Source organism: Scatophagus argus, chromosome 1, assembly GCF_020382885.2.
Source record: "Scatophagus argus isolate fScaArg1 chromosome 1, fScaArg1.pri, whole genome shotgun sequence".
Classification (NCBI taxonomy): Eukaryota; Metazoa; Chordata; class Actinopteri; family Scatophagidae; genus Scatophagus; species Scatophagus argus.
The window spans coordinates 6716895-6744809 of record NC_058493.1 but is presented as its reverse complement, the minus strand read 5'-3'; the positions used below and the strand labels follow the sequence as shown (position 1 = coordinate 6744809).

Below are 27915 nucleotides of genomic sequence, written 5' to 3'. Positions count from 1 at the left end.
CAGGGATGATGGAGCAGCATTTCTGACATTTCCTCGTTATATAATCCAATGAGGGATGGACGGACAGAGAGCTATAACAGACGGGTTGGGACTGAGACAGTCAGCTTAACCAGTGAAATGGACGGATGGGAAGACAGACATGTGCAGAGATGGAGTGGTCAGGCAGAAAGGAAAGAAAACAGACATTAAACTCAACATTTCAACTGGCTTAGAAACAGTTTTGAACTTTATCAGAGGGATAACTCCAGTAAAACCCATACATATGTAAAACAATGCTGCGTCTAGTATCTCCAGCTGCCTACAAACATCTCAAATTCTATCATTTGTCAAAATTCACTGAATGTCAACACGTTCACCAGAAATTAGGCAGACAGAATGATGTTAAGGCAGGCAGGGAAACATGGTGGTGTGGGACGTACAGGAAATTCAAAGCAATCATCTGTGGCCTGCAGGGATAATCACTGCAAAGCTCCACTGTCCCATTCACTGAGGATAAACCCCACTGGATTAATCTGTAGGCCTACAGAATACACACACACATACACACAGATGCCTCGCAACACTTACATAACACATGGACCACTCTCCCCCCTGCTCTTTCACTTTGCCTCCCTCATACACGCTTCCCCTTTTCTTTCACTTTGGCATTCACAGCCTCTCTCTCACTTTAGCTTGCACTAACACACACAAAACCAAAAGTGTGCACACAAACACACTCACTGACACACACACACACACATACTACCACCCCCTCCTTTCTACCATGTCTTCTCCTCTCTCTGCCCACTTGAACACATTCAAATGGACACCTGTCAACATGCTGCTCTGTACATGCTGTTCTTTAACATGCTCAGACATATATAGTGACAACAGGCACATATATTACAGTAGATACTTATTATAAATATAGGTACATATACACATGCTATCGGTTATACATTCAAACGAGACCTTAAAGATATCCTTTCCATGAGACAAACTGTTTGTTCTTTTGAAATTTGAATGATTTTGTTGTTGCAAAGAAAAAATCAGGAGTTCATCATCACTTTTAAGCTGTATTCAGACTTGAACAACAACAACAAAAAAACTCTCACCTCACCAGGTTAAGAGAGTGTCAATGAGCATTATTGCAGAGTGCAGCTACTGTACCAGAGGAATCAGATTACTATAGATTCACCAAGTCATCCTGATCAATAAGAGGGGAACGTATCACAGTTCCAAACATCTGAAATGATTCGTTTTGTCGATGAAGTATCAGGATCAGAGTACAGTGGCGTTTGTGTATGTGTGTGTGTGTGTGTGTGTGTGTGTGTGTGTGTGTGTGTCTATGTTTCCGTGAAGGGAACATCGGAGCGGTCAAGCAGAGAAACTGCACCCCTCTAAATGTTGTAATGAGTATTAAAGGTGCTACAGAGAAACACCAAAACCTGGTGTTTTCCATGACTGCCAAAGAAGACCCACTTGTGAAAACACTGTTCCATGAATGACAGTACAAGTGGTCAAAAATCCCACAGCATACCTCAAAGTTACATATCCAGAGATTAGGCAAAGTCTTGTTTTGATTCACACTTTTTCTAACATAATTTTAAATCTTCATGCTCAAGGAGGATATCAAGTCAAATGGCTAAAGTGCACAGGCACAAGTCTTTTGTGTCACGAGTCATTTGCAGCGTTTTTGTGAAGTCGAGTCTTAAAGTCATGTGACTTCAGTCCATGCCTCTGCCAGAAGCACAAATGATTGAACTCTACACACACAGTGTGTGGGAGGGCCTAAAACATCCTGAAGGCCTTCTAAAAACGTCAGCCCCTTCCAGAAGAGATGGAATTAACTAAAGATGACATTTAGCAGTTCATTTTGATAAACGATGTGCCACCCAAAAATTAACAAGTTTTATCCAAAATAAATCTGTATACAAGCATCCCACGGGGTAGAAAAAAAAAAAAAAAAAAGCAATAGTTTCCAAGAATGGACTACAGAAGTGACCTCCCTGATTATCTTTTTGTTGAAGGTGAATACGGCAAGAACATGAAGAACATGCAGTGAAAAAGAAGACTGAGATCACAGTGCATTGTGGGTGTTAGTGTTTTTCTACCATCTAATTTTTTTTTTTTAGGAGACAACATTGAAATTCATCAAGGAGAGTGGTGTGAAAAGATCATGGTGAATAAATGAATGTGTATGACTGTTTGAAAGGGTGAAGTGTGTGTTACTGTGCGTGTGCGTGTGTGTGTTTTTAACAGATGTAGCAGGACTGGGCCGGAGGCTGGTGGTAATTTCTCACCTTTCATTTCACCAGTTTCTCACCAGGAAACCGATTATCTGTGAATCCTGTGTTCATGTTCACCGTAACATTTCAGCTGTTTCGTTATACAGAGAACACAGCCTGGATAAACTAAAAGCAGTTGAATAACTGAAGACACTTACTGTTAAGTTTACTTCTGTTACACTGTCTCCAATAAGGTTGGACGTGTTTTAGTTGGCTAAGTGCTTTCTGGTCATTTCCTGCCCTAATTGACATATCTGTTTACTCCTGATTACAAATAACACCAGGCTGCTAGACAAAGACAACACACACGCGTTGATCTGCTTATGAGTGAATGTCAGGATGGGAGGCAAGAAGGGCTAAGACTCTGTGTAATGCTCCTTTTCCCTGAAGAGGGGGTGCACTTCATTTAGACAATTACACTGCTGTTATTTAATTTCAGTTCCACAACAAAGTCCTGCCTTGAACAATAAACCCAACCATTTCTTATTATAAATCTTGTTGAGAAAAAAGAAAAGGGAAAAAAAAGCTCATTTCTTAACTTCACAACATTATTAAGCCTTATTTCATGTTTTGCAATCTAATAGTATTTTGTGAAGCGAGCCTTAATCTGTCTTTTTACGGAGAAATACTGAGTCAGAGCTGTAGCTCATTGTCACCGTATCCAAACTGCTTCCAAAGTCTTGTTTTGTCAAATAACAACAGCACTTTGACCTTCCTGCTGAGTGCTCTCCACCACAGAGTACACACCTCTCCCCATACCACGCACACACACAGACACACACAGTACATAGATAGATGTGTAACCATTAATCATGCCAAAACACCACTGTGGCCATGACTACTCCTTCAGGAAATACTAAAAAGGCGGTGCAGAATAATGTCCACCCCAGCTTCATCCATGAAGCCTATTAAAATGCGCCAACGTAGAGGACGTCGTCTCACTTGTTTCCAGAGCAGACCAACTCATATTTTCATGACCTGCCTCAGCCTTATCGCACAACCAGATAAACCTCCGCACAGCATCGAGAGTTGGTTAGTGTAATAGTTTATCCACCACTTGTTTTAGGAAAACTAACATTTCGAGCTTTTTCGTGTAGTGCTTTGACAAAGTTTCCTGCGTTTCTGAGCGCCTGAGTGAAGCCCCGACTGCTCCGGAGCTGTCCGCGGTGCTGAACACCATTCAGGTGCACAGGGGTTGAAACCCGCCGAGCGTAACCCTCCGCCTCACCACGAGCCTTCAGAAACCCGAGAAACAACTGAACACGGACTGCTTTACCCGCTGATTTAATCCTCACAACAAACAACTACTTTAATCTCGTAATGTATTTAAGACGGGAGCTCCCTACACTGGTTTGATACAGAAAACGCCATAAAGTTCAACACTTCCAGCACACAAATCGTACTGAGACACTACAGTAACACCACAGGAACATTTAGACTATTTACGTCACTAAATATGACTTCATGGGCTTTGGTAAACAAAATCAGTGTAGTATGTTTGTTTATGTTTATGTTTGTCATTTAAACATAAGGGGACATCTTACAGCTGCTGGTGGAAACTTTAATAAGGTAGGACACGTAAATCCCTGTGATAAATAAGCTAAATCTGCCTAAATATAAAGCCACCTATTTTATAAATAATTCAAACTTTAGCTGATGTGATTTCCTTTCTTAACAGTGGAACCGACTCAGTGAAACAAAAACATTAAACAAAACTAAAACAAACAAACAAACAAACTTGCCAAACCTACCTCGTTAAGTTTCTTCTGTTCTTCTTTCTCTTCTTTTTATTTCGCTGTATTTGTTTGGATTCAGGATGAAAATGTCCGTCCGTGCTACCGCTCCACTCAACGGGACTGTCCCCGGTGGACGCACACACCGCCCTCCCCCACCCCACCTGTGAAGCGGGACGCATGGAGAAACCAGGCACTTCCTGTTGGGGTTTTACAAAATAAAAACTATAAACGCAGCTCCGATTTACTTTAATTCTTTTGAAAAACCTTGGCGGATTTTTGCTCAGACCAGCATGGCAGATGAGACACTGTGGTAAATGATGCCTCTATACCTTATTGTGTAATAACCACCCACCTCCTAAGTGCAATAGTAATAACTTCTTACTGCTAATAATGCAAATAATTGTGCAGCGCTGTAAATATATAAGTAACATATACAGAGTCAGCCAAAATAACGCATACACACATCAGGAACAGAAAAACATGCAGAAATATTTAATTTGTATAAGTACTTCTATACATATAGATACCTCTTTCAAAGTTTGATCAAATTATGATAACACTGTGTACTGTTGTATGATGTTTTCCCAACAGATGGCATGCATTATGTATGTATACATTATTTTAACTGACTCTGTAGATATATATTTTTAAATAGTCTAAATATCCTCCTCTTTGTATCTTCATTTGCTATTCTAATGCTGTGTCACTGAGAATTTCCCCACTGCGGGACTGACTTATCTTATCTTATCTTTTCTTATGTGCAGTACTCACCAGTTAGCAGTTTCAGTGACTAGAAATGAATCTTGGAAATATTTAAGAATAACTAACCAACACATCTGAACATCACAAGAAACTAAAACACCCCAGTAGCTGTCAGACATTCAGGGTGTTCACTCATCACGGTTCCTCAACAACGCAATGACAACCCAGGTTTTACAGCCCTAATGTAGCTACTTATGAGATATTTCATTTTAAATTGTAATCATTAAAGATTTCATCTTGTTATAGTAAATTCATTGTCTATAGGTTATAGAGGGGTGATTTCAACTTTTGTCACTTCACAGCTAAAAGGGTTCCAGGTTCGAATCCTGTGCCTGCGTGGGTTTTCTCCGGGTACTCCGGCTTCCTCCCACAATCCCAAAAACATGCACATTAGGTTAACTGGCTACTCTGCATTGCCCCTAGGTGTGAGTGTGTGAGCGTGTGTGATTGTCTGTCTTTGACTGTCGACCAGTCCAGGGTGTACCCCCCCGTCTCGCCCGTAATCAGCTGGGATAGGCTCCAGTTCCCCCAAGGGGGGAAATGTAATTAAATTTTCAATTTCAGGTACTATTATTGTACTATTAACCATTTTATGGTTATTTTAAACATTTTTCCCTTCATATTTGTGTGATTTACATGGTCGCTTTTAATGTGATGGCTAAGTCACTTAACTTCCTGTCTCACTGTGTTGAATTTGATGGCGCTCACAAAATGGCCGCGCCCTCTGACGTCAGAGGGAGTGGATCAAGGTTTTGTTTTTTTTCCGTCAGGCTTCTGCAAACCATGACATTAGTCCGATACAATACTGCTACAAATACTCAATATGAATGAATAACAAATATTTAATTATAATTCTGTGATTCTGTGGTTTACAGTTTCAGAGTCAAATAGTTTAAGTGAATATTTACCCTTAACAGGTTTCAGGGATTTAAAAAGAGAGCAGCCTGCAAATTGTTCAGTTCAACCTCTTCATGCTGCATAAACACACCAGAGAGCAATGCCAGTGTGCTGGAAACGTGAGACTGTGTATTTCGACTACAGCCTGAGGTGGAACAAAAAGATGGTGAAAATCTACAGATACAAAAGGTAGTTTCCAATATTCATGTGAGGTTCTGCGGTCAGACTGCTTGTCAACAGTAAAAATAAACTTGACAAGATACATTTAGATGGCAGCAGAGAGACGCTCAGCTGGCATTTTAAAAGATGTGTGGTAAGAACTTGCACTGCCATCTTTGTGTTTTCTTTTATTTCAACTCATTTTAATGCAGTTCAGTATGGATTCTGCATAAACACCCCACCACTAACGACTGAAAAGAAGAAAAATGGGACAAGTTAGCAATCAAATTACACAGTGTCTGTAGTCCACATGCACATTTCCCTGACAGAAAGCGTTTTCAGCCTCCTCAGTGTATAAAACATGATTAAACACATGATACTTTTAATTTATTTATTTATTTATTTTGCAAAGCTACAAAGCATGAAATGTAAATCCTGAATACTATCAAAATGACTGAATGAACAATGACATGCGGCTTGTTTTAGGACTATAACATGCGTAAAAATAAAACATTACTGTGAGTGTAAATTTTTTGTGGTCTCTCTTAATTCCACATTACCGTAAGTGATTTGTGGCTTTAGATGATGTCTTTATGCTTCACAGGTGCAGCTAAAGGTGCTGGTATCGACATCCAGTCCTTTACAGTCAGTGTCACACTAAGAAAAAACAAAAAGTTATCAGATACTGTGTCACGGACGCAGTGCCTTAAATATTTTAAAGATCATGTCAGAGAGGTTGTGTAAAACTAAGAGAGACTTGCAGGGAAGATAAATAAAAGATCTAGGGGAGATGATATCCTCGTTCTCCTCCTCGATGCTGTCTGTTTGTTTCTAACCTCACCTTCGCTTGTCAGTCGACGCTGAACGCTGCTGTAGGCAGAGATGGCAGCTCATTTCTTCCTCTTCTCTTCGATGTTATTCATCATCTGTTCCTTGGAAAGATGACATCTGACAGACATTTTTATTTACAAATGTCCAGCAGTTGATTGGATTTTTATAGGAGATGGATTGGCCTTTTCCATGTGTGGTTTGGGCCATTTACCAAAGAAATAATCATTAAAAAGCTCCATCCCAAATTGATGATCCATTAACAATCAGTCTGAGCACAATGAATCTCACTGCGTTGCTATTGATTGAAGCAGGACTGGGTTCTCTCCTCGTTAAAATTACTTTGAGTGTAAATTTATGCACAACACAGTACATCCATTAAAAAGACACTCATTTGAGATTCTTTTATGTGTTGCAGTTTGCAGAAAGTTATTACTGTGGCAGAGGTCAATGAGAGTTGAACTGTAAATTGTGAGCACAGAGGAGCTCTGATAAGGTTCAACTAGGCTGTTTGATATAAACCTCAATCATTAGGCCTTGCCTGAACGCATCACACTCACCAGATGCAGACCACCACACTGCATGTCTTATCAGATATAAACATGTCTCAAATCTGTGGCTTCCGACTGTGTTGCCTGGTGGATTATTTGCTAAAAGATGGGTACGTTGTGAAATAACTACAGGCTTTGGCAAACATTTGAGATAGTTACCCAAATGTGGTTGAAATTGGTAGCAAAAGTTGGAAAAGTTGCCAAATGGTTGAGCTGAAAGAAATTGATACAGATGGCTGAAATAGCATCCCGTTTAACACTGATTCAAGTGAATGCATTTGGAAGATGACAGGTGGTGTTGATGAAGGGAGAGTTCATCTGACAGGCTGTACAAGAACAGTTGACGAGAAAAACAAACTTCACTAGACAAAAATGTACCGTACCTCATTCATTCCAAGTCTTAAAAAAATCTTTATATTTTCTTCATGTAGTTTTGAAATGAAGGGAAAGCCAACCATTTCACTTGCACATAATCAGGTAGTGCTGACATCCCTTCTACAGTGGGCTTATGTTGCTCTCCGCTGAGCAGCTTGATCATATAGTGTTCTCTTAGCACTGGTGCTTCTGTAATCCTGTCCTCATGTTGGGTGCAGAGCTTAGTGTTTTTATGCATGTGTGTGTATACAATGTGCTTGTGTTTTCATATGAACATGCAGCATGCATGTGTGTTACTTCCTATGTGCAGTCAGCAGAGATGTGATAGTCCCAGAGGGAGGGCAGAAGTACCAGCCAGAGAGGATCATAGTCTCACACTCAAGTGAACACACCATCGATTCTGGTAATGGAACTGCTGTGCTTTCTGCTCCACAGCCCTCTATTATCACTTACTGTACATAGACACATGCATACACAGTGTTTAGTCTTGAAGTGGTTCTTCTTCAGGACACCTTCAGTCATCAACAAGAATGCTCTTAGTTGGATTACCTTGAAAGAGATGGATTGAAACAAGTTTAACAAACTGCACGACGTATTGCTTATCTCTGCAGGTCTACATCTCTCTCTTTGGATTTTGCATTCGTTGTGTATGTGAGGTTGAGCTGATGTTCTTTTCCAGACTGACATGCCAACAGGGCTCAGACAACAGATGTACCCTTGCTGTACATTTGGGTGACTCATCCTGTATCTATAAGAACTGGTGAAGATGATTAATAAAATATGATGCAGGAAGGGAATGTGGGTAAGACTAAACAGAGATATTTTTAGTGCATGTAATAAGGAAGGTGGCCGGTTAGTTAAGCCGAGCTCCCCTGGCAAACCTGGCTCGAGGCTATTTGGCACAACACTGTCCTGTAGCCAGGATGTTTGTCAGATCCATATCCCACAAGCAAGGAAGCCAAAGAGCTTGACTGTCCTGCCCTACTGACACTAACAACTACATGTCACTGACTGGCAGAATTACATCAGAGACACTTAGGCCACACTAACCCTGCAGACAAAAGTGGCCCAATTCTACATTTTTTTTTCCTTTTGCTCAAATGTGATCAGATCTGTTTTTCCTAACAATATGAACAGCACAAATCACATGGAATCTGATCTTTTCAATTCTGATTTGGGCCCCTCACAACATGTGGTGCCAAATCAGATACGTGTCTGATTCCTGCTGGTGTGACAGCTGTGTGATCACACGATCACATCAGAATTCATGTGTTCTCTTCAGAGTTCACCATCACATCTTTATTTATCAAATGCCAGCAGTGGTGCACAAAGCCAAACAAGGACTACACCAGGGGCAACTGGGAGACAGGAGGTTGGAATAGATAAACTATTTATGGGAGCTTTTATGCCTTCGTGCCCTCAGCCTGAAAAACTGACAGACTGTCATCACGCTGCTGTTACCACGGGAAACAATGCACCACAATTTTTAGTACTTCTGATGATGAACCTTTGTGCCAATGAAATTTTCTGTTATTCAGCAGCACGCTTGCTCTAAATGTGGGGTCACACACACAGATGAATGTGCAGAGTCAGGATACAAAGATCAGATTTGAGAAAATAAATGTGAATTGTGTCGCAACTACTGTGTGAATGCAGCCTGCAATGTTAGCTAAGACTGTACTGACTCCAATCACAGATTATTTACTGTGAAACTGACAGAGAGGGCCTGGACAGCATCGGGGATGTTAAGTTGTTGGGACCTACATTAACTTTAAAAAGTGTGTATTTAACATGCAAAGTGTCACTTCACATCCACATTCCACACATCCTCTGACAAACTGTGTGTGTGGGGGGAAAAAAAGATACAAATGCACCACAAGTGAAACATCAGTCAACATTTACTGCCAAAAACGATAAATTAGAATTGCACAACGCAGTAACGAAATTAACACACGTGTCAACAAGAGAATCACACAGTGGCTCTGAGGTGTACAAACCCTGTTTCACACAGATAATGACAGAAAACTTTGACTTCAAACTTACCGAGTCGGCAGAAGTTAAACCTCTACAGGGTTGCTGAAATAGTCTGTCACAATAAATCATTCTGGATTCCTGAAAATTCGACAGAGTGCATTTAACTTAATGTAATGACAAAAACATTCGTTTATAGTCCTTACATCAACTTGCATTAGACTCGAGTGTCTTTGTTTAAAAAGACACATGGCTACTGTTGAAGTTTCATATGACGCCGCGGTTAATGGGATGTGCCTGTTGCAGTACACTGTGTGGAAAAATTTCATAAAAATCAAATAGTGCCTGTTTTTGAGAAGTGCCCATCTGTAACAAGTTACTTCATGCCTTACATTGTTAGTTTCCAGACAGAGCTAGCTGAATGAGCACATAGGTGTACTGGCCACACACAGCAGTTATTATTTTTGATCTCCACCACACACACACCAGAATACAATCCTCCCAGCTGATAGGACTCAGGAACATCATGTAGGCTTGGGTCTTTGAAGAGCGCTGAAATGCTGCCGAACAAGCTGTGTGTCCATCATCTCACCCACCATACATCTACAGGCTGCTGCTATGGTTCTTAGTGTTGTCAATCAAGCACAGGGCTCCTGCACTGATGCACTCTAAGGCCTTTGAGATCCACACAAAGTGGTCACGTCTGTCACCTCCTGGAAACCACTCAACAGCTCCATCTCGTGTATGGGGATGAAGAAAATGTCATCATCCCTGGAGGTCAAAGGTCCGGAGGCAGTGACTGGAGCAGCAGTAGGCCACGAAACTCACAGTTGTCCTTCACAGGAAAGAGGTAACGAGAAAGAAGAGCATGTTTAGTTGATTGATTCAATTCGTTTACATATGAAACAAGATTTGTATCTATCCTTCAACACTGCAGTGAAAAAAAGCTGAATTTCCATGTAGATGTTACCAGTCTGTAGTAGTTCTGTACGAGTCCTGGAGGGGAAAGGTGGTGTGTTTGGTCTCACCTGCGGTGTACTCCGGCCAGTGCAGTGTCACGGAGGGGGAAGAGTTTGGGGAAGACGATGGTGAACATTGCTTGACCACAGCGGTGACAGTGTCCCAGGGGGAACCGCAGCAGGTCCAGCAGGGTCTTCGGGAGGCTGATGGGAGGCAGCAAGTTGAGGTCTAAAAACAGAACCGTACAGGAAACCTTCAAACAAGGTCTTCAGTCTTCCAAGATTTCAGCACAAGCAATCATTGCTTCCAACTGTCAAATGCAGGGAGCTGCTCAGTATAAACAAACAAAAAAATAAAATACACTCTATACAAACAAAAGTATCCAGACACCCCTCTTCATGGGGCTGTTTTTCAGCCTTCCCAGAAGAGTGCAAGCTGTTATGGCTGCAAAGCTGTCTGTGTGTTTAGAATGTGATGTCATTAAAGTCACTGTTGGTGTAATGGTCAGGTGTTCCAGTACTTTTGTCCATATGGTGTAAGTTATGTGCAGTCATGGCTTGATTCCACCAGGCATGGCTTCATGGTGTTCCAGATATGACGCAGCTATTGGAACTGATTGCAGCCTTTCTGGACAACACTTGCGATATTACACAACACGTTTCAGTAGCGTCCCAGAAGCAGCCCTCCCTTTCTCCGCTTAAAATGCCCAGCTAGTCTCGAGCAGATCAAGTCGGGCAGGAAATCAAGAAACAGAAACAGCCATTGAGAATCTGGTCAGTCCTCTTACCCATTGTTGAAGGACAAGAATCAGGGAAAAATTTCAAAATCAACAAAATCTGCACAAGTTAACAAAAACTGAGCATCCAAAACGTTGCAGAAACGTGCAGAAACACAGGGTATGATGCTGTGAGGAGGACAGTAAAACGTAAAACATGCAGCCTCATGGGGTGTACACGCACACACACGTATTTAACTCCTCACCTGTTGGGCGGTGGTGGTAGAAGCGGTGAAGGGTTCTCATGGCGAGTTCCTCCAGTGGAACCACACTATCTGTCTCTGAGCCCACCACCTTCACTTCAGCTGGAAGACCAACCAGGGCCTCACCCAGGGCCTCACCCAGAACCTCCCCAAGCTCGCCCTCCAACACCTGGGCTGACACACCGCACCTGTACAAGAGCAACACACACACACGCAGAGCTACAGCGCTTCAAATCATTGTTTTAATCTCAAATGCAACATTATGCAACTCCGACTCCCCAATTACCCGCTGCAGCCGATGACCTTGTTATACAAGTAGGAGGGAAGGCCTTTTAGGTCCACATTGTTGTCCACAAACACAAATTGCAGCTCCCGTGATTTGCCCAGATCTGAAACGCACACACACAGATATTAACAATGCCTCGTTCATAATATCCATATCCATATCTATGGCATCATGTAGATAAGGAGCTATGCTGACCAAGCGGGAGGAAGGTCAGCCGGTTGGCAGCCATAGAGAGCTGGTTGAGGCGGTGGAGCCAGCAGAGCTGCCGTGGGACGTGACTCAACATGTTGTGGTCTGCGGTCAGATTCTGCAGAGAAATACAGCGGTGCAGCCGATCAGGTAGAGACATCAGCTGGTTCATCGATATGTCCAAAGTCTCCAGTTCCTGCAGATCACCGATCTCTGAAAGCGTCAGACAGACACGAGAGAGACTGAAACAAGTCTTTCCAGATCAGATCTTTACCATTTCAAAAACAAATAGACATTTAGGTATTTAGGCAGGAACCTGTGAGTTTCTCAACATTGCATTTTTCTTTCCCAAAGTATTTTGCATAGAGTCGGTGGGTCTCTTGAGGATAGTCCATAAGGAATACAGTTAGACAGACTATTGAGGCGATTATACCAGCGACCATTGTTATGACGCTGTACTTTTAACAAAATTACTGCAAATATCTTAACTGGGCTTTAAAGAGACATTTCGAGAGTGTGTAGCTTCCATACTGTTACAAACGCCTGAGTGAAACAGGACATAATGCTTGGTGGAATTTGATTTGAAAGATGAAAAGTGGGCAGCAGTGTACACTGACAGGACAGTCGTATATAGCTGTCAGGGGGAGGGAAGGATGAAGCCCATCATATGCTACGTGTAGCTGCTGCAACATTCCACTGTAAAATGTCTTGGGCATAATCTGCAGCTGACACAGAAACCACCTTCCTCAGAGTGAATAAATTCTAGCCAGCAGGCCTGTAACCATGGTATTTTGGGGACACAGCCCAAGGTTTGAGGTGGAGACCTGAAGACACACCACAGACCATGCTAGCTAACTAATGAACTTTAACTCTGTGCCGCAAAACGTTTCAGATTGATTGCTGTCATTATACTATTAGCTGCACTTTGTTGGCTCAAGTATAAGGACATGCCATGACTTACTAACATGCTAGAAGACATACAACATAATTTTAAAGTGTGAAGATGAATAACAGTTTATCCAGAATAATGTGACAATTAACAAAGCTTTGGTTGTGGTATGACACCATGTTTTTACCCACTGCAGTGCTGTTTTACAATACTCTCTGTTGCCCTCTGCTGGTAAAGAAAATGCTTACAACTCAAGTCGCTATTTGTTCAACTGCAAATTGACAGCTTGTGGCAAACATGCTAAGAAAGTCTTCACACACCCCAGGGAGAAATGTAATTAAGTTTAAAATGTTCCTTAAGTGTACACACTCATGCACTCAAAGTGTAGACACTTGTACAGGTGAGCTGGATATATAAAAACACTATGTATATTTTTTATAATTTAATCAAGGATCAAGGAACTTTTACTGTCATACCAGCTCACATTTACATGCTAATGGTATGAAATTAGGACTCAGGTCCCGGGAGCAATGGGAAGAATATAAAAAAGTAGGAAATGAAGAGTTGAACAAAAAAAACAGAGGGCGCTGTTTCAAATAACAAGACAGACGACTGCTGTGTTTCACCTGGAGGAAGGCATTTCAGCTGGTTGTTGGACAGTCTGAGGTGCCGTAGAGACCTCAGTCGGCCGACCTCCGGACAGAGGAACTGCAGGGCATTATTGCTCAGGTCCAAGGACTGCAGTCTGGCCAGGTTTCCAATAGCTGAGGATCAGACCACAGTTGCCCTCAGTAATATCGCTGGTGTAGGGCACAGATCAAGGCTTCGGGCTGGCTTCCTGTTTTTTTAAATTTTTTTCTGCTTTACATTCCACTTAAGGTCTCACTAATGTACCATTTTACATCATGTTATCTTAGAATTAATAAATGAGTATGTGCTATGTATGATTTCTGCAGCTGTTTGCTTGTTCAGCTTCACTCTGTCTTTTTCTTAAACCTTAACAGTTCCCTTTTTCAGTCTCACCTGAATCATCAGTTTCTTACTGTTGTAAGGTGTAAGGTGAAAGTTAGGTCCAAAACAACCGCAGTCACTGACATATTATCATAGGACTTACCTTCAGGAATAATGACTATGTTGTTTGAGTGCAAATACCTTAAATAGAGAAAAAAAAAAAAAAACAACAAATGTTACAATTTGGGTGAATCATACTATTTGATATCTCCTTGATTATTGTTCTGAAAAGGTGTGAGGCTTTTCATTTTCTCACTCATTCATTCAGTGCAAATTACATTTTTACATTATCTAAATAATCTGGTGGGCCGTTAGCTGCCTTTTCGATTATACCACCAAATAGTGACACAATTGTTTCTAGAAATATCACAGCTACATGAATACTCACAATTCAATCAGATTTGGGAGCTTCTGAGCAAGATTATCAGGCTGCGGGGAGAGAAGAGAAAATAATGTCTCTTTTTTTGCTCTAACAGACCTTTTAACATTTGGAAAGGGATCTTAAGTGATGTTTTACAAAGAGTAACATTTAACCGTGTCAGTGGTGTCTCACAGGAAAAATCAACAATTATACCAGCGTAGTGAGTGAGTTCCTCTTCATGTACAATCTCTCCAGAAACTGCAGGCCTTCATCCTTCAGCAGCTCTACAGGGAAATTGTTCAGGTTTCTGTAGTTTAGAAACAGATTTTTGTGGCGCTCCTGTTTGGCGATGAAAATGGTCTCATGCAGTTCAGTTGCCATTTTCGAGGAAAGTTCTCCTCCCCGGTGGAGGAGACTTGGCAGTGCCGCCTTCCTCTATGGCATTACTGCTTCCTGAAAGAATATATGAAGTAAGGCAACAGGAGACAGTAATTCCTTTGAACTTTGCAGCTGACAACAGACCAGCCAGCAGGCAGCAGGATTATTAAAACCAAACATTGTCGCACCAACTAAGTTTAATGCCCCTGCACCCTATATAACTCAGGTTAATGATACACAGGCACACATACAGCTGGAGCACATCAGTTCATTTAGAGTTTCCGACATAGTATGTTTCTGTAGGGGGCAATGTCTGTTTTAACGGGCCACTAGAGGCTAAATTACTGCCGATAACACGAGCGTATCCGGTACTGTTGACACTAACAGCAAAGGGAAGTTGCTGCGTTAGAGACGCGACATGGTGCAAAGAGACACTGTACTACTTTGTGTTAGTGCATTCTCATTTAACTACAGTTGACCAGCTGGGTGGAACTGTGACCTGTAACTGTGATCCACCCGGGTCATCTTTAGCGTACGAGCTAAGTTGTTGGTATTAGCACGTTGCTACCGATCTAAATAGGTAAAGGAGGCAGTTATTTACCTTAACTGTGCAGGACCATTTTATTCTGCTTTAAGTCACACATATGGTCATGATCCGCCTAAGACAAAATGTATCTTCGTGGAAGCACATAAGCTAACATTTAATATTGTTGAGCAGGCAGCTATCTACCGTTAACTAATTTATTTCCCGTTGATGGCGAGGTCATAACCCGCCCTACTCTGTCTCTGATTGGCTGATACTCATTGTCTTCGTTGGATTGGTTATTTCAGAGTAGCAGGTTTAGGGAATTGGAGTGAGATCGAGGTAAGCCAATCAGAGGCAAAGTAGGGCGGAGCAATCCTGTGAAATCACTGTGAATCTCCTACCGTAAACAACGTAAGACGTCAGTTTCCTCTCTCAGTTCAAAGGCATCGCACATAGGTAACGCCAACCACAACGCCTGGCTAACGCACGTCAGCATCGTTTTCTTCATCTACATTCGCTGCAGACAGGACACTGCTAGTATATCACTACTGCCACCTGTTGGAAGACCATTAGACTGCAAGTGACACATATCATCATGTAGAGTTTATTTAAATAAGTAGATGAAATCCTCGAGGTAATTGAACTTTACTACTTCATATTTCAACTCCACTTAATTTCACTTAATTTTGTATTGTACCTCCACACTTTCAACACACACTCAAATTATTTAAAAAATGAATTCAACAAGTTTTGGATGAGTAATGTTTGATGATTGAGATGAAATGTGAATTGTGAAGTTTTGCCCCTTGCTAGCATTGTTTAAAAGGTGGCAGCACCGCTGTGGCCGTGGGGGCACAGATGACTAACACCTGACAACAAAAACAAGCAGTCAAACAGTTTGCATACATTTTTATTCATCTTAAATCTTGTGTAGAAAAAAAAAGAATCAGAGAAACAGACATTCTCTTTTCCTTCAGCCAATAATTTTTCCCAGTACTCAGGATATATAGATAACAGGAAAAATTCTTACAACAGCATGTACAAAAGAAAACCAAAATGAAACCTTAATCTAACAGATCATTTCAATAGAAACACAAGAGTTGGAAGGCTATGAATAATTTACACACGTCAAAACTTTGATAACAAATTTGCCATCTATGTGACAAAAGGAGAAAAAAAATGTTCGATTTTATGTCCGCTCTGCGAAGTGCTCCAGTGGTAAAAGTGAGGCAAAAATCAGACCACAAACACAGACAGACCATCCTGATCTCATCAGATCAGTACAAAATGGCACAAGACCACTACACTGTGGTCAGACTCTTTAACCAGACCCCAAATCACTGACACTCTCCCAGGCTGAAACTACAAACCTGATTTTTAAGGGGAGCAATAAGATTCACAAAAAAATTAGGAATTAGGATCACAATGGGAACAGGTCAGGCACAAGGAAGTCCTCGAGACCTGTGATGGCAGTAAAGGACCTGAAGAGTATTCTGTCAGCCAACATGAAGAGAAAACCACGTCGTCTACCTACGACCGACTTCCCTCCACCTGCTACTCTACATGCTTTCATTCATTACTCATCAGCTTCGAGTGAAGAGTGAGGAATAGTTAACTTGTCTTATGCTTTTCACTGCACCCAAAACTAGAAGTACTAAGTAGCAACAAAATGCCATAAATGTATGTTTTGTTGAAAGTTAACCAGTGTGAACTGTCTCAAACTAGACACTCCCCAGGGAAAAAAAAAACAAAAAAACATCCTTTTTTTTTGGCTGTCAGACTGAAGCCCCCCCTAAAAAAAAAAAGAAACAACAAAAACAAAAACAAACAAACTGTCAAATCGCACTAATGTATATAAGTGCTTCCAGTTCCATCCCACGTTTCATAGGTATGAACCACTGACTTTATATAAAGATGGACTGCATACAAGAAAGTGAAGTTAAAACGTCTTGATCACCCCCTAGCGGCAGGATTCAGTACAACACCTAACCCAATAGCAGAGGGGACATAGGCCAAAATAAAAACTCAAGTACACGTCAAATAAATTTTCGCCACAGATAGTTTCATTTTAGATTGTTCTTATCACACTGAAGCATGTTTAAGTGTTCATTTTTCTGATAAGTTTGGTTTTAATTAGTTATCTGGTTCTATAAAACATCAAGATTGATGGCTGAACACTGCTTGCAGTTGGGAGAGACACGTGTATTGGCAGGAAACTCGATCGCAGCTCCACCACCCGACCACTACTGAGCAGACTCTGGCTCTGACTGACGTCGTGAGTTCAAGATGTCAGCGCCTATACTCGAATATTTTGTTCTTACTTTTGTATTGTGGTAGGAAGTGAAGACATGTTGTCCATCTTTATACATGTCAACGGTTTGAACAAAATATGGTTAACAGCATTTTGTTCAGACATGCTTAAACCATAAAAAAACATTTTCACTCATTTCCATTTTTCAGTCAGTAGTCCACTGCCTGCGGAAAAAAAACATCCACGGTCCTTTTAATAATGATCAAAAGACAATGCAACAAGACTTACATGGATTATTAAAGATATTATTTTCTTTCCCAAATGCCACCTTCTGGCAGCCAGTTTGTGTGTTACCATTACACTCACAGAACTAAGCAGGTTTTTTTTTTTGTTGAAAAACCCAGTTTGTGGTTTGAATTTGACCATCATAACAGCACTCAGTAAGGTCATCATTACAGCCGGACAACAGAGATAAGATGTTTTGTTTTGCTGTACATGTAAATAGATTGGGGGGAAAAAAGTGAGGTAGATGGATGGTTGAAGGATTAACAAAACCTTCTTCCAAAAAGGCAAAAGAACATCAAAATATCAGAAAGGGAAAAAAAAGACTTGTGGGAAAATTGTACAGTGACTTACACTTCATAAAAAAATAACATAAATAACCAATAAACAACTGGGCTGGGAATCCAAAGTCTTTGAGGTGAATGAGCCTTTAGTATTTTTTCGACGTGGTCCTCTCTGGATGTACTTGTCTTCATATCTAAGTGAGATGCAGTTCTTCCATAAACCTAAAGCAGTCTGTGAAATGCTCAGCTGTCTGACACTGGGATCTCCAGTTACAGTTAGTTTAGTATTATAATGGAACAACAGATTCAGAAGTTGAGAAGAGCATCATGAGCATTTGTTCCTCTCATGAATCCTTTTCATGTCTTCCTCAGTTGTGAAGTTTTATTTTTCCAAAAGCATTTAAAAAAATCTGTCAGTGCTGTAAGATAATTCCACTTACACTATATAAACAAAAGTACCGGGAGACCTCTCTTTATTATTGAATTCAGGTATGGCCCCTTGCTTCCAGTGAAGGGAGATCATCAAGACATTTTGGACATTGTTATGCTTCCTACTTTGTGGCAGCAGTTTGGGGAAGAACAAAGCAAAGTCCATAAAGACGTGGCTGGGTGAGTTTGGTGTGGAAGAACTTGACTGGCCCACCCAGAGCCCTGACCTCAACCCCATCCAACACCTTTGGGATGAACTGGAACAGAGACTGTGAGTCAGGCCTTTTTATCCAGCATCATTGCCTCACCTCACAAATGTTCTACTGCATGAGTGGGCAAAAATTCCCACAGAAACACTCCAGAATCTTGTGGAAAGCCTTCCCAGAAGAGTGGAAGCTGTTATGGCTGCAAGGCTGTCTGTGTGTTTAGAATGTGATGTCATTAAAGTCACTGTTGGTGTAATGGTCAGGTGTCCCAGTACTTTTGTCCACAGTGTATATCTCAACCCAATTTAACTTCAGCAGCTTTATAAAAAGATAAATAATGTGGATTACTCCAGTGGCATACAGAAAACCGCCTTTGATTCAAGAGAAGTTGATTAGTAGACAGGTTTTTGCACTTGCCTTCAGAAAAATAAGATGCAAAGGCTCACTGATGCATTTTGCATTTACTTTGTACCTTGGACCCAGAGCATTACACAGAACACACATATGAAAACCTGAAACTAACAACATTTAATAAAAGGTTATCAGACAAGTCCTAAATAGAACTGAATTTATCAATAAATAACACTGTAAGCAAAATAATTAAAATAAGGAAAAAGAAATATACCTTTTTAAATTTAATCTCTTTAGGTTTTGGCACACATTTAATAATCATTATCTGCTCTCTACTTTCTCCTAAGACATATATGATAACAATATTTCCATGTCCATAATTAGGCAAACCATTAGTGCAGTGTAACGTTGTCTGGCTAGCAAACGTCCCTAAAACAACTGAGCTGAACACGCAGCACAAGCCTTTCCTGTTAGCTACCTGTCTTCAGCCATGCTAACAACGCTAGCTGGCCAACACTCCTTGGAAGCAGACCAATAGTTAAATGTGTGCCAAGACCAGTAAAAGAGGAAACTAATTATTTGAAAAGTAAAATACCAGTGGAGTATAAAGTTTTAATTTATTTTATCGAATTATTTAATTGGAAGAAGAAGGAAAAGTGTAAGGCTTATGCTCCATATTAATTAACTAACAATATGATTTATTGACGTGTTTTGTTATATTTTGACTAGTCTGATATGTTTTACTACATTTTGCACTGTTGGGGCTCTATACAGTAAGTACAAGGACTCATCTCAAACTTGAAAACCCCCTTCTGGTTTCAGACTTTTGTTACAAACACTTCTCTTGTCTAATGATCAAAGTAAATGAAATAAGTGTCAGAGGGACATAGAATCAGACAAAGGATAACACACATGCATGCGCACACGCACACACACACACACACACACACGCACAGGCTGGATGTCTCAAGGTACGACAGCACATAAAAGAAAGAAAAAAAAAAAAAGAAAGGAAAGAAGAAAAGGATTTAACTTTTCTCTTTGACCTGAGATTTAGTTGGGACTCAGCAGTGATGCCTGACCTCTGAGTATCACTGTGCGCCCTAGAGGACAGAGGCCAAGGTGTCCCGAGAGAACACGAGAGCATCGATGCTTATTGGTACCATCACTGTCCTCTAGTCAGGTGGGAGGGGAAGTGTTTCAAAACACAAGGCAAATGGTCGTACCTTTACGCAAACACAGAAACAAAACCAGCTCAGATACACTTTACACAATTACAAGCATTAAAAAAATGGACTGTAGTGGAAACGTCATAGATCCAACCTGAAGGAGTTGTTTTTCTCTTTTTATATATTGATATTAACTATATTACAACCACAAGAGAAATAAGGAATAGCAGCTTCTTTCTGTACATGATGAATGTCTCCAACTATATAAAAGTTAGAAAAGTGACACAAACGATTGGTGCGCACATAAATGCTCTGCCCATATAGAGATGTTGTAAATGTTGGAGACAGGTGACTAGTCTAAAAAAATACCTGTTTGTATACAACAACAAGGATGCCTCTGAACTCAGAGCAAAGCCCGATTGAGAGACATTGTAGATATAGTGTTCATGTTCGTTTTCCTCTTTATGCTCGTCCCTCTGCAGTCCTTGCTTCAAAGATTTTGTTTTTGCTTCTTTATTGACTGGATTTGGCGTTTAAACTGTAACGGAACAGCACTTTGTGAGAGAATGTGGCTCAGTTTCAGATAAACTGACATAACCCAGGTCCACGACTTCAGTTTGATAGAGTAAGTGGCTGCGGATATCAAACAGAAACAGACGAGTAGCGTAGGACTGTAGAGGAAAATCGATATCCCTTTGATCACAGATTGCGACAATGGCGTGGTAGCAGATCAGAGTGCTTTTCTTGTTGCTTGCATTTTCAGTCCTGTGTGTTGTAGGATTACAGGACAAGACTGCAGAAGAGAAAATCTGAAAAAAGTACAATTATGGCAACAAATTTGGCAGATTTGACCTTTCGCCCTCCAGTTGTTGTTTCAGCAGATTGGCTGTTGACCCGGCATTACACTGACACCCAGCCCGCAGAGCAATAAGACTACTGAACAACCGACAAAGACCCTGACCTCTCTGAGGTCCCATCCATTGGATATGCTTAACAGTTTCACCATAATGCCCAAGCGTGTCCAAAACACCGGTTATAAAGGCCTACACATTTTGTCTTCCCCATTTGGAATTACATATAAAAAAAGTAACAAACAACAATTTATAAAATAAGTTCAACCATTAAGAGAGAGATCTCCCCAAATTGATTTTTATTTTTTTTACTTTTTTTTGTTTTTTTCTTTTTTGTCTCCCCACTCAGCAGCCAGGGCATTGTCCTGTCTGACAGCCAGCTGGTAGAAACCAAAACTAAAATAATAAGAAAAATGTGTGTGGAGGTACAGCAGAACATGGACTTGGTGACACTTTCCTCCACCTTGCTGGGAGGGAGTCTTTGCTCCTCACTGAGTAGCCACATCCAGCCGGTGGTCATGGTTTTGCTGTACGCTGTAGGTTTTTTTTGTTGTTTTTTTTTTTTTTTAAGAGATTGCACCCACTAAGACATCAGGTTGTGCAGAGCAGCAGGTGGCAGGGGTTGCAGTCTGGTGGGTGTCTCCGTCCAATCAGCAGGCAGAAGACTGCGGGAGAGGCATGGCACGTTCATTTTTGCGTCCTCCATTCATGTGCGCGTATGGTGGCAGTTCGTCCAGAGACGGTCGCACCGCGACACCTGAACCTGTCCCAAGACCTGACCCTGCTGCAAGGCCCGCCCCTGACAGCCCATTGGCTGCCTGCTGGCTGGAGGGCTGCTTGTCCATGGCAGCGGTTGACGTACAGGGAGAGGAGGGGGAGCTGGGGGATAGTGAGGGAGCGGGTGGACCCTCTGAACTCGGTGAGGGTGGCGTCTGTTGGGGAACTGGGGTTTGCTGTGGCTGTGTGGAAGAAGGGGGGTCCAGAGGAACGTCATCCGTGTTGTCTGTCTTGTCCGTGTGAAGCTGTGGTGCGTCAGCTGGCTTGTTATCAGCACTGTAGAAGAAACTAACCTCTCTGAAAGATGGCTCCAGCTCATCCTTTATGCTGCTGATGATCTCCACAAAGGATGGACGCATCTTAGGATTGTACTGCCAACACATTCGCATCAGCTCGAACCTGCACACACACACACACACACACACAAGCTCAGTTTCCATTAACAACATCTCCTCCAGTAATAATGACTCTACCTTACTTTTTCCGATTTCACATGGGTCCAGTAGCTGGCAAACCATCTGACAAGCCTGACACATCAAGTTGGCAACCTTTACACCAAATGTTGGTCTGCCATGTTCACTGATGTGGATTTATACTCGGGCAGTTTCATATTTGGAACAATCACAGGGAACACAGGAGCACACAGTGACAAACAGTGCAGTCAGCAGTGTGGTATGGAAATCCCAGTGACCACAGGCTGAAGGGCAGCAGTACTGCTTCAACGTCCACTTGTGATTCTACTAGCAAAGTAACGGAAAAGGACAGAAATGTGTGAAATGTGCTGGTTGTGTGTGTGTGCGTGTGTGTGTTTTGGTGTCTTACAGCATGTCGGGGCAGCTCTGTGGTTTCTCCAGCAGCCCTCCCTCCATGACAAAGCGGAGCACCTGCTCATTGGACAGACCTTGGTAGGGCTGTTCTGCCAGAGTAGCAATCTCCCACAACACAACCCCAAACGACCTACAGAGGGAAAGTGGGGTTGGGGTAAAATCAGTGTGCGTTCCATTCCTTGATACAGTAAACACAGAAAATGCAGCCACCATGCACATTTGTGTGCACCTGCTTACCAGACATCAGAGTTGGTGGTGAAGACTCCGTCCTTCAGAGACTCAGGTGACATCCAGCGCACAGGAAGCAAACCTTTACCACCTTTGCGATAGTAATCTGTCTCATAAATGTCTCTGGTCATGCCAAAGTCTACCCATACACACAAACACAGGAACACACAAGCACACACAGGGAGGAAATGAAACAATGACAAAATCCATATGAAAAAAAAACCCCAAAAAAAACACAAAGCATTTGGTAAAGACGGTTCTGTTTTCAAAAGCTGACCCAAAGGCTAACCCCGCCGTCATGTTTTTGGGTCCATATATTTCACAGAAGGGAGATTATAGGCCTAGAAATATTACCACAGTAACTATAATCCCTTACAGATACCAGTGTTACAGACCTTTAAAAATGGAACAGTAACTGTTTCATTTTCACACTCAAGGTGACACACATCCACAATGGGTTCCAACCCCTTTTCTGATGGGAAATAAATCCATAGACAAAATGTTTACTTGCATCAGAGTTAAGCTCTGGACCTGTGCATGAAAACACATTGAATGAGCTTCACTGCTGCCACGCTAGAGTTTGCTTTGCTTGGGAGTAAGGTGAACCCAGTGATTTCATCCAGTCATCCAGTAACTCGTTAATTTGACTTTTCCTACTTAACGAGCATGCTTTGACCTTCCTTTGTTCCTTTACCTCCTATCTTTACAGTGAAGTCCTCGGCCACCATGCAGTTCCGGGCTGCCAGATCTCTGTGGACAAATTTGTTGGCGTTGAGATAAGCCATGCCATCAGCGATCTGCCCGGCCATCTGGAGCATCTTCTTCAGAGGAGGGAGAGACAGGCTTGACCACTGCTGCTGGAGAGAGACAGACAGACAGGCAGGAGAGTAAGTCTTCACAAGTATACAGCAGTTATCTGGAATATCAGAATGCTCTGCAACATGAGTAGAGAGGTGAATCCATGATCGTCACTAATTTTGCTCAGTTTTGTCTGGCTGAGTGTTGATCATATGACATCAGTTACAAGAGGTAGGGGAGTCAAGAATCCTCCCAGCAAGCAATGGAACAAGAGATTGATTGAGATAAGTTATTTTGTTCTACATTGCACTTCACTTTCCACATGTGTTATACAATTAGTTATCATCAGTGAATGCAGTTAGACCATCAGCGTTTCAATGATAAATCCTCATCATGTTATCGCAGATAAATTCCATGTTCTCTGGTTCTATCACAAAGTTTTAACTGTGTTTATGTCCTTCCTTTTTAAGGTTAGTTCTTTTTTGACAGAACCAGAATTTTATTTTGCTGTGTATCATAAGTATTGGTGAGAAATTAACTGTGATAATCACACCAATAGTAACGGTTTTGGGTTGTGATCCGGCTGGATCCAAATAAGTCGGTACATTTGTAGATTTGACTTCTTCCTTGGACAACTGCTGGAGGTTAATCCCGAAGTTGAGAAGAACGGAAAAATTCAGACTTAGGCAATCGAGCCAACTCAGTTGTTGAGCCAAGCAGGGGCCTGGTGGGAAGGAGCAGGAGCAAGTTATTGGTCACACAGTACCTCTTTAGGTCGGAGGGAGCGCAAGTAGCTTTTCAGATCTCCTCGAGTCATCAGTTCCATGATGACCAGGGTGGGTTGGCCCTGAGAAACCACTCCCAGGAGACGGACCTGTACCAAACACAGCACCACACATCACCATGACGAAAGCATCGACTCTCACTCGTGTTTGTTTGATGAAGCATGTGTACACAGCAGAACCCGTCGCTGCTCTGTAGGATCTTAATATGTGCGCGCATACCACATGGTGACAGTTGAACTCCTTCATGACAGAGGCTTCATTAAGAAACTCTATTCTCTCCCTCATGCTGGCCGACTCGTTGACGGTCTTAATGGCAACACGAGTCTCTGGTTCATCTTTGACCACGCCCTTTGCCAGTCCCTCATACACCATGCCGAACGACCCCTGGCCAAGCTCACGACTCAGGGTGATCTTCTCCCGCGCCACCTCCCACTCATCTGGTACGTACACTGCACAGAATAAATATGATGTTAACGAAGAGGTGCTTTAAGTTATTCTGACAACAACAACAAAAAAAAACAAATGATATTTCTCACATACACACTTACTTTCTGCAGCACTGAAGTACTCTGGGTTGACTGAGGCATACAGGACTCCATTTCCAAGCCGGTCGCTGTTCCTGACAGAAAGAAAGAAAAATACAAGCGTTCACAGACAAACAAACAAGATGTGTCTTTAGAAACAAGAATACAAATACATTTTTGGCACATATTGTTTAATAGCTGCAAGTTAGTTTTACTTTAAGGTTTTGACACAAACACAGCCTAAACATTACAAGGCACAATCACCAGTACAAATTTATATATTATATATATATTTATATATCACAAAACAGAGCACAGAGCAGCTTTATTTGCCACTTGGTTTGATGGACTATAATCAGTAGAAGCATTTTGGTTTGGTCTGTGTGTTGGTTTGAGTGGCTTGTGATAGAACATTCCGATGTGACCACACCAACCATTAGCAACTGGCTAAAAATTGTGTAGACCTGTGATGGTCTGTGGCGTTGGTTTTACGCGGCTAAGTCACTCAGGTTAAGTAGGCCTATTTCATCTTTCTGTTACATGATGTTTTGCATCTTACATGTTGGTTAATTTCAACTTGCGTTATTGAATTGATGACGAAACAACTTCTGCACCACACATATAACTTCAGTCACAGAAACACACACCTTTTCCTGTTGAGGACCACCAGCATTGTGACTAAAATGCAGATGAAGAGGATGATGGCAATGGGAACGAAGATCATAGCATAAAGGATGTTTTCATATCCTGTTGGGTCAAACACTTTGGTTAATTTAATTGCTACAACATCATTTCTGCACTGTTAGAAAATACACACCGACATAATAACGCATGGCAGTGTGTGTGTCTTACGTTCCGCCACATAGAGATCCAGAGTGTGTGTCCAAGAGCCGTTGCCAGCCAGTGACGTGGCTCTCACTCTGACCGAGTAGTTTCCTGGACTGAGGTTGGACAGTCGAACACCACGCTGGTCCCGATACTTCTGACCAGACACACATTCGTGCTTCTCATTCTGACACACACATATACACACACACACAGAAAAAAAAGACAGTGTGTTATAGACTGAACTTTACAAGTTCGAATTTGAAAGAGAATCCAACACCTTCTGTGTCTCATCTTTACTGTGCAGGGGATGGTAAAGCTTTACAAAGCTGGACTCAGGCTCCCTCATGATAAAATAATAGAATTCATTATGTCTGGTCAGTATGCACTTGTAAAGCCAGTTTCTGGCCACTGAAAAAAATGTGGTTTCTTTGTTTTTATGGTCACCTTTCTGATTCTTTAGTCCTGGTTACTGGGTTACTCTGGGATCTCTGTCTTTAAGCTAATGGACCAACACATTTCTTTAAATTGAGCATGTCTTACATTTTGTGCTTCAGGATTCATGTTTCCTACATTCATTGTGTACAGTGTAAGGCTTGGTCTATTAGCCTGAATCAAAGGCTGAAATTAGATGTACAGTGCCTGACACTGTAGTCACAAGGGGTCGTTACTATAATGTACTTACTAAAAGCAAACCTCAACAACAAAACATTTATATTACCTATGAACATAATGAAACATGCAAAAAATAAAAACAAAAAAGAAAAAAATTGTTGAATCAGATTTAAAGGGGTCATTTTCTATTGTTAAAAATATAAAACAAGACAACATACTTCAGGTTATGCAACAAAGGTAGCGTATGATAAGTGTACGGCGGATATTGACATTCCTCCGACAAAATGACAGAGGGATCAACCCGCATTTCAGTCATGAGGTGTGGACAGTGCAAATAAACAAGAAGTCTGAATAAACATCACTGGCTGTCCAGTTCTTGTCATAAACAGCAGGTCAGGTGAGGTGGCGGGCAAACACGCGGGTGCTGTCTTACCTCGGAAGCCAGTTTAAAATTGATCTCGTACATGAGGATGAGTCCGTTGGGGTGATGTGGCTCTGGCCAGCGCAGAAACACCCAGTCCTCGTGGCCCTCCCAGGTCACTGGGCCAGGTATGTCGTCAGCCTTTTCTGGTGGGGGGAGGGATGATGGGGTTACAATGGTGAACAGAGAGGTCTGGATACACAACAGCTACCTCTGTCCAGTATGTTCCTCAACATCTACAGCTTCAACTTTCACCACTAACATTCCAGCAGAAATATATACCAGCAAGACTACTGCAATGACACTACAGTAAAATATGTTTATTAGAGGAGCACGTGCTATATTTGTAAAGAGATGACTTCTTCTCTAACCTGCGGGCTTTGTCCTGGAGAAGACGAACTCTGCAGCGCTGCAGCGTTGGACCTGCCGATTGCAGGCGTGAATGTCGATGCGGTAAACTGTGAATGGCTGCAGGCCAGAGATCTGAAGCTCACGCTCAGTCACAGATTGCTCCATGAACTCGAACTCTCTGTCCACTGGTTCAACATCCATCGTGCTGCTGTTACCAGCGGTTTGGAGAGGAGGGACAGTGCTGCTGTTGGCGTGCAGCCGGTTGTGTCGAGAATGAGTGGAGTTGGCTACACCTAAGAGATCTCTACGGCGACGATCTGGAGGCCTGGAGGTGAGAGGAACAGGATGCAGGAAAAGAAATAATAAAAAAATACTAGAAGCTGCTCTGTGTTTTTTCCTCCCCTAAACACTAGGAGGGACATCTGGAAGAAACTGGCAAAAGTCAAATGAAAATGTAACATTAACAAAGAGACATACTGCAGATGATTTGTGTACAGAAGCTGATGAAGCACAACATATGACCATCACAAGGAGGCATTGTTTCAGCCCTTTAGGTTCCATGTTGATCACAGAGCTATTGGAAATCCTTCCTTGCTTAACCTTCATTCTATGACTGACTTGACTGTTTTCATTTCCATTTGGCCTTAATTTGAGCACCAGGGATGAGACTTGGCAGGTACATTGTAAAACAGAATTATTGTACAGCTCTGAGGATTTTATAGACACTGAACTTTCACCAGCAGTTATATGCCAATATGTGATATAGCACACCCAAGTTGTTCCTTTAGCAAGTTTAGCACGTAAATTTACTTTCATG

The 27915-nt window shown here is 41.8% G+C and overlaps 3 protein-coding genes across 7 annotated transcripts in view; all 3 read right to left on the bottom strand.

Moving 5' to 3' along the window:
* The window catches only part of LOC124069333 (synaptosomal-associated protein 25-A-like), a 34651-nt gene extending 30501 nt beyond the window's left edge, over positions 1-4150 (bottom strand). For both annotated transcript variants that reach the window (XM_046408540.1, XM_046408452.1), the window contains exon 1: positions 4019-4150. The gene's annotated coding sequence lies outside the window, so the exon portion shown is untranslated. The remainder of the gene's footprint in view (positions 1-4018) is intronic.
* A 5305-nt stretch (positions 4151-9455) lies between these two features.
* On the bottom strand, positions 9456-15386 carry lrrc28 (leucine rich repeat containing 28). The gene is made up of 10 exons (XM_046408319.1): positions 15200-15386; positions 14434-14673; positions 14248-14288; positions 13963-14000; positions 13475-13612; positions 11966-12172; positions 11771-11873; positions 11488-11672; positions 10575-10734; positions 9456-10381 (listed from the first exon to the last, which is right to left on the bottom strand). The coding sequence occupies exons 2-10, from the start codon at positions 14599-14601 to the stop codon at positions 10312-10314; spliced, it is 1110 nt and encodes a 369-aa protein (XP_046264275.1). The 5' UTR covers positions 14602-14673; positions 15200-15386; the 3' UTR covers positions 9456-10311.
* Positions 15387-21229: 5843 nt separating this feature from the next.
* Positions 21230-27915, bottom strand: part of LOC124069108 (insulin-like growth factor 1 receptor) — a 39864-nt gene continuing 33178 nt past the window's right edge. For 3 of the 4 annotated variants that reach the window (XM_046407925.1, XM_046408007.1, XM_046408092.1), the window contains 11 exons: positions 27119-27423; positions 26760-26893; positions 25739-25898; positions 25534-25633; positions 24911-24981; positions 24582-24811; positions 24344-24451; positions 23474-23636; positions 22789-22918; positions 22547-22681; positions 21230-22123 (listed from right to left, as the gene is read on the bottom strand). In XM_046407925.1, coding sequence (XP_046263881.1) covers positions 21598-22123; positions 22547-22681; positions 22789-22918; positions 23474-23636; positions 24344-24451; positions 24582-24811; positions 24911-24981; positions 25534-25633; positions 25739-25898; positions 26760-26893; positions 27119-27423 — 2062 coding nt within the window. In that variant the 3' untranslated portion in view covers positions 21230-21597. The remainder of the gene's footprint in view (positions 22124-22546; positions 22682-22788; positions 22919-23473; positions 23637-24343; positions 24452-24581; positions 24812-24910; positions 24982-25533; positions 25634-25738; positions 25899-26759; positions 26894-27118; positions 27424-27915) is intronic. The other variant, XM_046408183.1, reaches the window with a different exon arrangement.